At 39.8% G+C, this 14,598-nt stretch overlaps 1 protein-coding gene across 1 annotated transcript in view; it reads right to left on the bottom strand.

Annotated features, from left to right (window-relative positions):
- CNTNAP5 (contactin associated protein family member 5) overlaps positions 1-14,598 on the bottom strand; it is a 232,003-nt gene that overhangs the window by 50,660 nt on the left and 166,745 nt on the right. The window contains exon 15 of the mRNA XM_035900233.1: positions 9,456-9,599. Coding sequence (XP_035756126.1) covers positions 9,456-9,599 — 144 coding nt within the window. The remainder of the gene's footprint in view (positions 1-9,455; positions 9,600-14,598) is intronic.

Below are 14,598 nucleotides of genomic sequence, written 5' to 3'. Positions count from 1 at the left end.
AGAATTACCTGGGTTGGACTAGATGACCTCTGGGGGTCCCTTCCAACCCAAAAAATTCTATGATTCTATGACTTATGACCGGTACACACTGCTTAAGATGCATACATGCACATGTATGCTCTATGCCCAGACATAATACTGACCCCTGAAGACGCTGTGTTTGGTTACATGATGCTGGCTGGCATGGACCGTAACCGTGTTTCAGTTGCACAGAATGATTGCGCTGCTGCTTTGCTCAGTGGGCATTAACGTAAACTGGGCTCTACCGAGTTTCCTCAGCCAGATGAATTTGATGGGGATGAGATACAAGCCCAAGTTTGCATTTCTGTTAAGTTAGCTGGAGACAGGTAACGGCATTTATGCTGGCTTTGTACTTTATTCAAGCAGGAAGAGGACACGCGATACCTGGTGCAGCATGCTGTTAGCACGGGGCAGCCAGACAACACCTGATCCAGCTGCAAGGCGGCTGGTGCGCAACTGACTCAGCACACTGCAAGGGCGGTTGAATTGGCAGAGTGAGTTTGCACTGAATCAGCCCTTTGCGTTACACGCCTAGGGACATTTTCGTTCAGCAACTGAAATACTGAAGGCTGATTCACTGCATTGTCAAACTACAGTCTCGTTTGTATCGGCTGGGCTTATTCTTCAACTGTGACTAACTTACACAAGGCTACTAGAAAGAAAGAGGAAAGAAAGAAAGATTCCTAAAAGATCATTACTTTGTTTTTACTCTGAGTGTGCTGGGCAAATTGTTGTTGCCAAAATGCAGCACGGCATTTCATGGCAGCCCTCTGGTTCCTAAGCTGAGTCAGTGGCTGTGACTCTGGCAGGGTATACTGATGTGCATTCATCCCACTGTACTTCATGAACTGAACTGAGTCCCTCAGGCATCCAGCCCTGACCTTACCAGAGCCAAACTGCCCTCTCGAGGTATTTCTTTATTGATTGATTATAGAGAGGCGAGTGCTACCGTATCTTATCTCCACAGTGATGCATTTTTTCTTCTCCTGGCTCTTTTTCTCAGGGTTGAGGTTTGCTGTGCATCTGGGCACATAAGCCTACCAGAGCATCCTTCATGGAGCCAAATCTCAATAGTTTTGGAGAAAAGAATCCCTACCTCTGCATGGCCCAGCAATCTGCATGCAGGAGCTGGACTCAATTCATCTGTCTGCTCAGAGGCGAAAGACTACATGCTGCACATGGGGATGGCAACAATGACTGGATCCAAAATGCAAATAATCCTCAGTTTACACCCTCTGCTCTTTATAGAATCATAGAATCATTTAGGTTGGAAAAGACCTTTAAGATCATTGAGACCAACTGTTAAACTGATGCTGCCAAGTCTACCACGTCCCTAAGCACCACATCTACCTGTCTTTTAAATACCTCCAGGGATGGGGACTCAACCACTTCCCTGGGCAGCCTGTTCCAATGCTTGACAACCCTTTTGGTGAAAAAATTTTTCCTAATGTCCCATCTAAACCTCCCCTGGTGCAACTTGAGGCCATTTCTGTCCTATTGCTTGTTACTTGGGAGAAGAGACTGACCCCCATCTCGCTACACCCTCTTTTCAGGCAGTTGTAGAGGGCAAGAAGGTCTCCCCTCAGCCTCCTCTTTTCCAGGCTAAACAACTCCAGTTGTCTCAGCCACTCCTCATAAGACTTGTGCTCCAGACCCCTCACCAGCTTCGTTGCCTTTCTCTGGACGTCTTCCAGGTAGGTGTGACACAAAGCCTCAGGAAACAGGTATCACTTTTTGAGCGATACCACTGCTGAAGTGTCTGATATACCAGGCAGGATCCCAGACTATGTATATGCTGCTCGTAATACCACCTTCCACAAACATACCTCTCATTATAGTTTAAGCTATGGGAAGGGACATGGGACTTCAGCAAAGAAATAATAATCAGGATGAACACTGCAGCTGTGCTCTAACACAACCTCAGATGTTTGCTTGGCTAAGTGCTCTGCTCTGATTAATGTTAGAAAAAATAGAAGGGATATTTTGATCTTTTTGATAAAGGCTGCATACATTTCCTTTATTTTCCATTGTTTCTAATTACATGCAGCACGGTTAATTGTCTCATAATTCCAAGGCAGAAAGGAGAGGTACCCTCTCCGACCCTAACATTTTTTTCTTGCTTCAGTGGGTGTCTGACATGCAGATAATTACAGACAAAGTGCAGCAAGATGAAATTCCCAGGCACGAGAGAGAGTGATGCCTTCAATACAGACTCAGAAGAAAAAATACCATGTAGGAATCAAAAATACATGGTCTCCAAACCTCTTCATGGAGGTCTCTCTGCAGCATGCTCATATAGCTTACTGTAACAGTCTTTGAAAGTTAGTGTAAATATTCTCAACGGGTTATGAAACAGTTGTAACAAAAGCTGAACTATCTGAATATTTCTTAGGAAGAGAATTAAATAAGGCATTTCAGTGGGTGGGACGAAAAAGAGTAGGCAGAATGAGTGAAAGGCAGGCAGAAAGATGCGCAGAAAGAGGACGTAAAACATGCAATATACACTTGAATAATTAAGCTGGCACTTACTTTTTTAAAAATTTATGAAAAAAAAGAAAAACCACAAAATATTTAGGGAGGTTTCCTGCAAATTTATTTTCATTCAAAAAATACTGTGGTCTTTTGACTAGCTATGATCAGCATTAAAATAAAAATCAGTATCTTCCTACAGCTACCACTGAAGATATCCACAAAAAAATGAAATGGTGACATTTTAAAGATATCTATTCCACATCTCTGAAAACTGCATTGCTTATTAGATATTCTGTTATATTGCATGAAGTTCTTTTATATCGAATTTTATGACTGAGTTTTTACTAGTTATATGCCAGTGTCACAGAGAACTTTAGTAGCATAGCTCAACTGTGAGAAAGAAAAATATTCTATAACTAATAAAAATCTTCACTTCTATGTTAATGCCTTGAAAACTCAATCAAGTTTCTCTTGAAGCTCAAACAGCAGATTTTATGTGTTTTATTCTCTCACACATGGAAAAAAAGGCTTGTGTAAGGATACATATTCTCATACAAGCAGACACTGAAATAAAACCTATCAGAAAAACATTCTACCCTTCAGAGAATGTGTTAATGACAGGAAAAACATACCTATTGTTGCTGCTTATTATTATTATTTCATGGTGGCAAATCAAGTTTTTGGTGAAAAATCAACACCTAAGATGTTTCAGCTGAGAAAAACAGAAAAGAGATTTAAAGACACTATGCAGGCCCTCATGGGAGCTCAAGTTTGAGTGTCTTAAATTCCTGGTATTCTTTAAGTTGAACTTATTTCAGACTCCATTTCTTACAAGGCACCATAATTCCTTTTCTGTTTACGTGGTAACCCATGGCAGCCTCTCAAATATAGCGTATTATGCCTCAGAGAGTAGCAAGAGAGCTTCACGTACCTGTACATTTCCTAGAAGCACTGCTGTGGCACTACAAAACAAAAATATTCCAGGGTTTGGACAAAACAGTTGGAATTTTGCCCAAAGGGAGCTTGGGGATCACTTTTAATGTCCTACAGTTTTCAAATAAAAACTGTTATTTTCTGATAGAAAGCATCTGCACTAGGATAGGCACAGGCATGACTGTCTTTTAAACAAAACATTGTTAGATTCATTAATTTTTGTTTTTGTTCCCAGAGCTAGTTTTAACTTACCTGTGTTTTAATTTAGCAGTTCACATACACTTAAAACCAGATTATATTTTGGTTTTTCACAGCTGCTTCTCAGGTTAGCCAAGACCACCACTTCATTTCTCTTAGCGGGATTCAAATAGCACTCCGGGACTACTTCCACCAGGCACGCCTTCTGTATCATGCTGTGTCCCACTTCTCAGTACTGAGAACCATATGGGTGGGTCCTGCCCGCAGGAGTGTCCTGGTGGCGGGGTGATGGTCCTTGGCCGGGAATGTAAGTTAAGCCCTGATTTCGTGGAAATCAAAGCAGGTTTTATCTCTTTCCTGAAAGGAGTTCTATACATACAGAAACTGGCATGAATAAATTAATAAACTTGGGAAGCAGACCTTCTGCTTACCTGACTTGACACTCCATTCAGCACAAATTCAGATGAAAATCTGAAAGTTTATCAGAGAGTGGAGAGCACCCTCAACGAACAGATGTTTCTCTGAGCTCTTTGCATAAAGGGTAGTATCAATTTGTACTACCCACAAGCAAAACCAAACCAAACCAAATCCAATAATGCCCTTTAAATTAAATCACCAAAATATTTTTAGTTACAGGTATTAAATACAGTGGATGGCATCTATTTATCCATGTCTGAAGATTAATGTCTGTATCTACCCAAAGGACTTCCTCAGTAAGCCATGAAGTATGTACACATCAAACAAGTGCTCTATGTATGGGGAGAAGGGAGCAAAGGAAAAAAAGAAGAAAAAATTTCACTGCAAGTGCACCCATGCTAAATGTGAGAGTGTGGCAACTGGATACTTAAAGATGTAGCACAGGTAGCCTTACCTGTAAATGAAAAACAACCATTTTGATGGTAACATTATGAGACTATTTTTCTTCTTCCTGGCTACTAATAAAAGCATGCTCAAAAAGATCTCACTCTGTGGTATCCTAACCATGTAAGCCATCATAAACTGGTAATCTCTAGGTAGCTGTTTCTGTATTTTTTCTAACAGATGGCAGAGCAGTGGTGCCATTAAATATAATTTCTTCTCATATGATCCCCTATTGGTACATTTTCTTCTTGCACATTAATGAAAACTCTGGTGGGGTCTGAGCCTCAGTAGCTCAGACATTCAGTACAGATTTTCATGAATACAGTACAGTTGGGGAAAAGAATAATGTCATCAGCAGATGTCAATGAACAACATGAAGAATGGGCCAGTGAAAAGCTCCCACAAGAGAAAGTTTTGAGCCCTTAAAACTCATATCACCAATATTCCAAAGGAATACCTTTTAATTGCTATCTTGCCCACCAGCTGCATCCAAAAATGCTTTACTGGGTACAATACTGTAGAGTCACGATAAAGGAAAACAACAGCAGCAGAAGGGGACATACCTAATATTTGAAGGCAAGATGCAGTGGCTATGCTTTGCTGAATTAAAGAAGAGGTGTAGAGAAAGAGTTTGGTAATGATAGTAATGAACTGATTCCTGACACCTCAGGGGCCTGCTACAGTCAGCTCTCTGCAGGCAGCTTTTCTAGTTTGTTGACAAATGCAGTCACGGAGGCAGATATCCAAGACAGCTTTATGCAGGCCAGGTCACCTCCGGCAGGGTTTACTTATGAGCTTGCAGCCTCTGTGGAGTTGCCTGCGCTGCTTCTGGGGGAACGAATTCCGTGCAGGATAGTGGCTGAGCAAACAAACCCTGTCAAATCTGGGCTTGTCAGTGGCTGGGTTTCTCTGCCCTGCTCTCCTCAGCCCTTCCAGTTTTAGTGTCCTGGCTCGGGCACAGCTTTGCACAAATATAGCTCTTCCAAAGAGGACTTCATTTGCTTCCACGTGGCTTTGCTCCTCCTAGAACAAAGCTGGATATATCAATATATCTCTGGGAGCCAAAGTGGGTCTGGCAATAGTAATATCCTCCCTAACCCCTCCATTTCATTTCCTGTGTTTTCCTTGTTGCTTGCAGTACCCTAAAGGCATGGTGGAGAGGTGAATATGTGCTACTTTGGAAATGGGAAGGCTGATCTGGAAGATAAAAGAAGATACTCCCTACAATTTGAATAGTAAGACTGGAGAATAGAAATACAAGATGGCCAGTCAGGTATGGGTTAGAATCATCACTGTCCACCACACTCTGCTGAGATGCCTGAGCTTCCTCTACAAAATGACTTTGAGAGGTGCTGCTCCTTCTCTACAAAATAAAAAGCTGTAAAGTTCTCCAAATTCACAAGGTTTCCAGGTGAATTCAGTCAGTATGAAATAGGTTTGGTTTGATGACTGGCTTCAACCAAGTGTTTGCATTTGAAGTAGAAAATGGACTCCAGACAGAGAGACCAAAGTAGCAAGTGGACTTCAGAACAGTTGTGTGCCACCATGGCATAAAAGAGGTTCCTCCCATTTAAATGCAAGGTTTGGTGAGCAGAAAGATTTTCATTGCCAAGGCAAGAGAATTTTGCTTAAGATCAAAGACAACCTGGGAGAGGTATTTAAGGATCCAAAGGATTTCTAGAATGGATTTAAGATAACACAACCCTGCCTGCACACCAGAAACGCTTTATTCTTTAGATCAGTTTAACACCTTTGCCCAATAATGCCTGCACCAAGAAAGCACCTTCTGTTTGAAACGGACTATCTTTTGAAAGACAAGTGCTTTGAAGGTAAGTGCTTGAAGCTATGGCAAATCCGTCTTATCTATACATAACTTGTCCCAATAGTTAACTATTCTCAGTGTTGGGGAAGAGAGAGAAAGAAAACATTTTCTGAACTAGATTTAGCTTCATTTGCAGCCACTGGATATCTATGAAAGTTCCCACACACTAGCAAGAGCTTTCAACAGTCAGGAATCTCTGTTTTCAAGGCATGCATAAACTACAGTCAAGTCATGTTTAACACCTTTCCAGATCCCTTGCTTGGGTTAGGGTGACAATTTATGCCTCTGCTCCCTCAGCAGAGGTCTTTTCCCATTCTCCAGCAAATACCATGAAGATGCTCCACTGTTCCACGCTGACAGAATTAGCTGTCGTCACACTGAACAGTTTGGAAGTACAGTGAAGAGCTAGATGGAAAAAGATACTTTTCGCTAGAATGCTTTGATAAAAATAAAGGTGAAAAACACAAAAGCCTTCCCCATATAGCATGCAACCAATTATATTCCCGTTCATCTGCCTAGCATAACTCCAGGGAGACTAACTTGGTGTCAAGTAAGAGCCCAGAAACAGCAGCTGGCTCAGGTGTCTGCTTAGATATCATTTAAAAGTCAGCATGCCTAGAAGTGCATATTGTGTGCTGCTAAACACCTGGCTCAGGACTTTTTTCAGGTCTGTTTGCTCTTGTTTTCTGTTTCTTTTGCTGCTGGGAGGAATTAGTAGCTGCTTCTGCACCCAAGACTTAGTCTAGGGAAATAAAATCAAAGCAAAATCCTAAGCCTGTCTCCTCTTCAGAAGGACGTTCCAGCTATCCTGGTGAGTTCCTACCTCGGAGCTGCAGTGAGCAGTGTGATTTATCTAAAAGGAGCAAAAATGATTTTCTGGTTTTCCACTCTACAGCACCCATTTTATTTCATGCTAAGGCAAATAAATGCATCTACTGCTGTCTTGCTCCTTCCACTATAATGTATAGCAGGTTAAAGTCACAGTTCAGATCTCAGCAGGTTTCAGATTGAAATGCTCATTATGTATCAGGGGGTCAGTGTTCTAGCAGAGAAACACAAAAGCAATCTTCAAGAGGCATGAAATTTCTTATGTTTAGAAACTCTTTGTAAAGGTCAGGGATTTTTTAGCTTTTAAAAAGGCAACCTGCAATTTTGAATACTACCAAAGTCCAGATTTCAAATGGATTAAAAACCAAAATACCCAAACCCCCAAACCAACAAAGAGTAGGCAGTTCAGCTGAGGAAACTTCTATGCATATCCTGTTATTATAATGAAATTAGGAGAAACAAGTAACTCTGTGAGCTGCCAAGCTAATGAAGCATGATTTTCAACATCTCTCTCCCATGAGGGTTTTCCAAAATCTAATAAAAGTGTAAGCTTCCTTAACTTTCTTCTTGTGGGTTATAATTGGCTTTTCCCCCTCAGCCTGGCATAAATTTTCATAGAATGTGTGATTCTAATACTTTTGAGATTTCTCCTTCTCTGTTAAAGATGTTTGAAATGTGTCTGCTTGTTCAAAATCATCGGGTGTCGGGGGAAAATGGAGAGAAACACCCACAGTATAACTTGCTTAGGTTTCATTTCCTTAGGAGACTCAGCTGAAACTTCATAAAACTGCATTTAGCTTTCACCTTGCATTGGTTTGCACAACCTAGTAATGCACAGTCCTGCAATCTCAGACTACAACCCCAGCAGTCTGCCCGAGTAGCTGCTCACCGAGAAGCGAAATTTGGATTATGAACAGAGCCAGACACCAGTAAAACCAGATGCTTTGGATGCTCATGTGCAAACCTCAAAGTGCTTCTGATAACCAAACATTAAAGAAAAAATAGATTAACGTGCACAGCCAGGCCTTTCTATACAAATCTATACAAATCGCATTCATAAACCAACATTTACATAAAGATCTTCTTGAAGAAATTCCCTTACAGCTATGATTTTTGGAAGTGAATAGTGACCCCAAGGTTATATATGGTCCAAGTGAATAATCACACTGTCTGGAAATGAGGCCCTCTTGCAAATGCCACATGTCGAGCAACCAAAAAATCCCAACACTTACAGTGACAAGTCATTTCTGATTTTTTTTTTTTGTTTGTTTCAAGACCCCTTACAGTTCCTTTCTACTCATTCTCTTTTAAGTGAGGGTTTCACAGGGGTAATTCGGACATTATTTCAAACACAGTAGCCTATAACAGCAAGACATTTCTTGTCTACTTCCATTATTCATAATTTCTGAACTACTCAAGATTAAACTATCTTTTTTTAGAGAAAGGGCAGCAGGTACTCTCAGTGACTGGTCCAGAAGTGAGAGAGGGTGAAGCAGAGTTTTCACATGTATTTTCACAGTGTTTCAAATTGTACTTTAAACAACACTCATCGAGCATTTCTGTCCCCTCCAACACAAGTACGGAATTAATTGGAAAGTTCACCATCTAGCTCTCAGCTGCTGGAGAGTCTCTGAAGGTGCAAAGAATGGGAGAAGGTTGCAAGGGGGCCTTCACAAATTCATGTGGCATCAGGGCACAACAAAGGTTGAAACCTGAGGAAGGATTTGAACGTTCATGCTGTAAGTCCTAAAAGTTCTTACGGAGACTGAACCAAAACCTACAAAAGCCGAAGGAAGTCTTTCCATAGACTTTAAAAAGCTTGGGACAATGTAAAAGAAATTTAAGGCACATAGAGATATACTGTTTCATAAGAAAAATATAAGTCTTTTTGATAGTACAGATTTTTTGTTCTTTAGCTGTCTGTACATGAATTTTGCTGTCTATGCCTGAATTTTCTGCTCGGATGTATATCAGAGCATATGACCATGCATCAACCTCCTAGAGCCTTTATTGATGCAATGCTCCAATTGAATCAATGGAAATTTTTTAACAAATAAGCCAACAGGATTTGGCATTCAACAACAAAGATTTTTTGAAGACAACCCATCCCAGCAACCTTCTTCAGCCCGTTATCGTGTCTTTGATTCAAATAAGAAATTTAAGATGAAATCAGAACTCCAAATTCTAGTTTGACTGTCATTTGACAACACTCAAGCCATTCGAAGTTCAGCTGTGAATCAGGAAAAGATTTAAGCCTTCTTGCCCTACTTCCTATCCCCAGCTCTCACACAGACACTACTACACAGGTTAAAATGATTACCATTCTTCTCTATCTGCGTCACAGTTGCAAAAATATCTCATATCCAGACAACTTTCTTCCAGTCCACATGCACATTGTTGAATGCCCGGAAGAGATCCTCCCCAGTAAAGATGCTTTTCATTGGCATGGCCAACCCACCAAGCGGAAAGAGAAGGGGAAAAAAAAAGAGAAAAGAGAAAAAGAGAGAAAGAACTTGATAAGCAAATTGGATTCTCCTGAGAACGAAAAAGAGAACGGAAGTGGACATGTTAAACAATACTGAAAGAAAAGATGTGAACTACAGATGAAGTAACAAACCACAAAAACTTTGCCCAAGTTCCATTTTATGGAATACACATTGAGAAAGCAATAGCTCTATGGTAATCCTGTTTGGTTTGAGGAGCAGATGTTTTCCCCACGGGGCTCATGTGCCAATGACCCATGAGAACCTCAGTGCATTTCAGCTGCAAAGACTTTTGACATGTGAACCCAACACCACTGTCTGTACTAGCCATGTCCAATGGTTTTGTGTGATGCTAGAGGGGAGATGTGATCACTGAAGGAGTCTGAAAACAATTCTCCTGCCACAACTCACACTGTGCAGCTGTCTTGAACCACCCGGTATTGGCCAAGGACCTCTGTTATGAAGGAGACTCTAGCTCTTAGATCAGGATCTTTTACCTTCAGAAATAACACACAAACTAACCTAATACTATGGGCTTAATACAGTTCCTCTCAAAACTAAGACCAAAATTTGCATCATTTTTTCTAAGGGAGCAGGACTAGGCATTTTAATGTGCTCTCCAAGGTGGAATTTGCAAATGCAAAGCTCCATAAGATATTAGAACAGCCTAGATTAAAGATTCAGGTAGGAGATAAGTGGTGAAAAAGATTTCCCTACTTGGGAATTAATTTGTCTCTGCGAAGATATTTTCTTTCCACAGGAGCTCTAAGATCTATGTATTTATATAAACTGATATAGTTTTTGTTTAAATTTCATAATCTGTTATACATCAAGCATTAAATATTAATAGTCAGATACAGTAAACAGACTCAGATGTAATGAAATCCACGGATTAACATTTTGCTAAGATTGACTTTGTCTTCCAGCTCAGATAACTTTTTCATTGACTTCTTAATCCTTAAATCAAGAAATGTAATCAGTTACACATACAGGTAGATGGCAAAATTTAGCAAAATTGACATATCAAGCCTTTTTGATCAAAGGAGCTTGGAAAAATAAACTGCACTGCTAATGTAGAAAAATGTATCAATTTATTCTTCTGCTTTACTAACATTATTAGTAGGGAGTATTCCTCATTATACAAAGCAAGAAAGTCTAAAATATGAAATGCAATCAAAGTTAACTGTAGAGTGTAAGGGACTAATTAAAATGAGTTTTAGAATCACTTGGCAAAATTAATTCATATTTGTTTTCCTTCTAAGCTTATACTGCTGAACAGTAAATTCAGGAAAAAAGGAAAATAAAAGTAGGAAGAGTAACTCCATTCTCATGATACCAACAATTAAGACATGACGAGTTTGACCAATACCCAGTGGTACTCATTAGAAAAGCGCAATTCAAGAACATCTAAAGATTCATCTTACAAAAATGCGCACACACATTTTAGGTCTCATATTATTGTCAACATATTTATGTTTCCTTTCCTTTCTTTTCAGCTAATTTTCTTGCAGAAGTTGATTGCTGTGGCCAGTGAAACAGGTCTATACTATGTTACTGGGAAATTACTTGGTAAAGCTTGGAATAGTAATGTTAATTGAATAAAAGGGTGATTTGTCTAGGAGTTGAAATAGATACTATACAGAAGTGGTTAATGTAATTTTAAAAGTGCCCATTCTGGAAAAAAATATTTAGATAACGATAATTCCTTCAGGACATCAGCAAATAATGGTATTCGTTAGTCAAATTCAACCTGTGTCAGATTCTTTTGGCAGAAATCATTATATACTTAAACACAACAGTGAAATAAGCAATCATTCACAGGAATTAAGAGTGAGTAGTTTTCTGATGTCTTTTTCAGATGTGTTTTTATTTGTTTTATTGAGCAATACCAAGCAAACACATACACATTCAGATTTATGATATAGACTGGGGAAGTGGTAGAAGCACCACCGTTTGAGTCATTTACAACTAAATTAAACACAGTGCTAAAAAATAGAGCATTCAGCATTATAAGGAACAATCTTAGATCGTCAAGGGAACCGACTATAAAAATACAGTATCTTTTCAAAAATCCTTTTTATTAGGCAGAGGTCTGCCACGCTTTACTCAAGATGAGTAAATTTTTCTCCCTAACTAGTCCCTTAGAAATCAATTGTAGTATTAAGGAAAATTATGCCCTGATTCTTCAAAACTCTTTTCCACGCGCTTAATTTTTAACACAAGAGAAATCACAGAGCTGTTCAGCAAAGCTCTTAAATCTAAGGTACTTCACCAACATCCAAAGTGTTTAGAAATTACTGAAACATATATTGTATGTCATATACCTGTATTGCTGAAATAATATTTCACTAGCAATGCCAACCAATCTATCCCCAAGTTCTTTCCAGAAAGTTTACACCGTTATACCTTGGCAGAGCTGGAGGGTGCTTTGCACTGAGATTGAGTTTGGCCAACAGGTGTTGATTAAGATTCTTTCTTCTAAGCCTGTAGATTTCTGTAATCATGGTATTATAAATTTTTCAAAACATTACCAATTCTCCACCACCTCAAAATGAATTTATTTCCTTTCTGCAGTGGAGCCACAGACTAAGTCAATGACGTTAATCAAGGAGTTAACATGGCCCCATAAACTAATGGTTGCAACGGTCGGTAGAATTCCACTTGAAAATTTCTAAGCTAAAAAGTCCTTTTTAATAAAAAGTGCTACTAATCCTTCATTCTGTGCTTACCTTGTACCTAGTAGCACATTATTTAGTCTAAAAAAGTAGTCAGAAGCCTACTGCACAAATAAAAGTATTCTTTTCTATGCATTTTTTTTCTATTTAGAACTGAAAAAAAAATCTGCTTTAATAAATTTATTAATGTTGCCTTTGAACTCCATACTATGGTTCTGAAGGAGAGTATGTGTGAAAAAAAATTCCAAACCAAGCAAAGCAAGCAAGCACCAAGTGACTGAATCCACCAGTAAAAGAACAGAGACCAATTTCTTTCAAGTGATTTTCTTTTTTTGGAGTTCCAGCTGCCTTTGGAAGGTTTTAATTTTGATAATAAAATCCTAAAAAAAAGGAAAAAGTCTTTTATTTCCTGCAGAGGACAATAACCCTTTCTGTGATGATGCTGTCTGGAAGCCTCTACAAACAGCTGTGATATTTACATCACTGTTTTCACCATAATTTAATATGTTATTGAATAAAAGAACTGACCAGGGCAGACAGTACTTTGTATCAAACCAAGTACTGCTACTTGTTAACACTGCCAGGCCCAGGCTGCAGAAAGTAAGGTTGGCACAGGTCTTTGAAAAGAAACGAATAAAGGGTCTCATCTTCAGTTGATCATCTTGATGTTTCCCTCTACCTGTCTCCATAGGCTCTTCCTTTGTGGTCTATTGGTTTATTCTACAGCTATTCATAAAATCACAGAATGCTTTGGGTTGGAAGGGACCCCTAGAGGTCCAACCCCCCTGCAGTGAGCAGGGACACCCTTAGCTAGATCAGGTTGCTCAGAGCCCCATCCAACCTGGCCTTGAATGTTTCCGGGTTTGGGGCCTCCACTACCTCTCTCTGGGCAACCCGTTCCAGTGTTTCACCACCCTCATCATAAAGAATTTCTTCCTTATATGTAGTCTAAACCTACCCTGGTTTAGTTTAAACCCATTACCCCTTGTCCTGTCACAGCTGGCCCTACTAAAAAGATTTTCCCCATCTTTCCTATAGGCCCCCTTTAGGTACTGAAAGGCCACAATCAGGTCTCCCTGCAGCCTTCTCTTCTCCAGGCTGAACAAGCCCAACTCCCTCAGCCTGTCCTCATAGGAGAGGTGCTCCAGCCCTCGGATCATTTTTGTAGCCCTATTGCGCTATTGCGTGCATGTATCTGAATAGCCGAGTAAGACTTCGGAAACCCTCCCATATACAATACTGAAACATATAGACAAGAACTCAGTTTTTCTCCATCCAGCAATGCAAAGAGAGCAAGCTCTTTTCAGCTGTCAGTTCTTCAGCAGATCTCCAGTACCTGCTCTACCAATGCACTTAACTAAACTGTTCATTGCTAATTCTCTGTAAGAAACCTGTTTCAGCAGAAGCAAGGCTGGCACAGACTGTACAGTTCACAAGCACAGAGGCTGAGGACAATGAAGAGAATAGCAGACACACGGAGGCCGTTTCCAATGATCCTTAGAAGGAGATGCAGATTGAGATCAAATTCACCTGCAATGCGTATCTGGCTCTTCTAGTGACAAGAATGGCTGAACGCATATTTGGTGTCCCTCTACCAGCATGTCTGTTCTCTTAAATCTCCCTTGCACTGACAGGTCTCTCATTTTCTGTATTAGAAGGCATGGACATTGCTAGCAATATAAGTTATTTTTAAAGGTTTTAGACTTGCCCATGTTTTAAATGTCAGAGAATTTTTTCAAAAATTATTTATACAGGCACTTGGAAGCTGGAGGAGGGGGAGAAGCAGCATATTCCAACAGCATTTAGGACTATGTAGATAAATCCCAAGTAACTTCTGTGAACTCAGTTTACTTTTATACAGGCAGAAAGTTTTGGCTTTTATGTTTATACAGCATGAGCTAAACCAAAGCCATGCCTTTTTAACAGTATTACGTTTAAAATATTTGTCAGGCTTTGTCTGCATCATTTGCCAGGTGGTTCTTGTTACGGCAACAAACAAAAATCTGATGATGGAAATACAAGATAAACTGGATCCCTTGTTAACGTCCTGTGCTATATAAACCTAAAGTTTGACCCAGTAATTACATACCCCTAACACAGGTAAGATTTCTGGGGTACCCAAGTTACTGAAACGGGTCAACTAAAGGTCTTTTCCACCACAACAGCAAGTCAATTTATTTGTATCTGTCTGTTGAAATATGTCCTGGTTTCGGCTGGGATAGAGTTAATTTTCTTCACAGTAGCTAGCATAGTGCTGTGGTTTGGATTTAGTACCAGAAGAATGTTGATAACACACTGATGTTTT

Source organism: Egretta garzetta, unplaced genomic scaffold (assembly GCF_000687185.1).
Source record: "Egretta garzetta isolate BGI_Z169 unplaced genomic scaffold, ASM68718v1 scaffold48, whole genome shotgun sequence".
Lineage (NCBI taxonomy): Eukaryota > Metazoa > Chordata > Aves > Pelecaniformes > Ardeidae > Egretta > Egretta garzetta.
The sequence above is the reverse complement of the archived record's forward strand: the minus strand, read 5'-3'. Positions and strand labels throughout refer to the sequence as shown.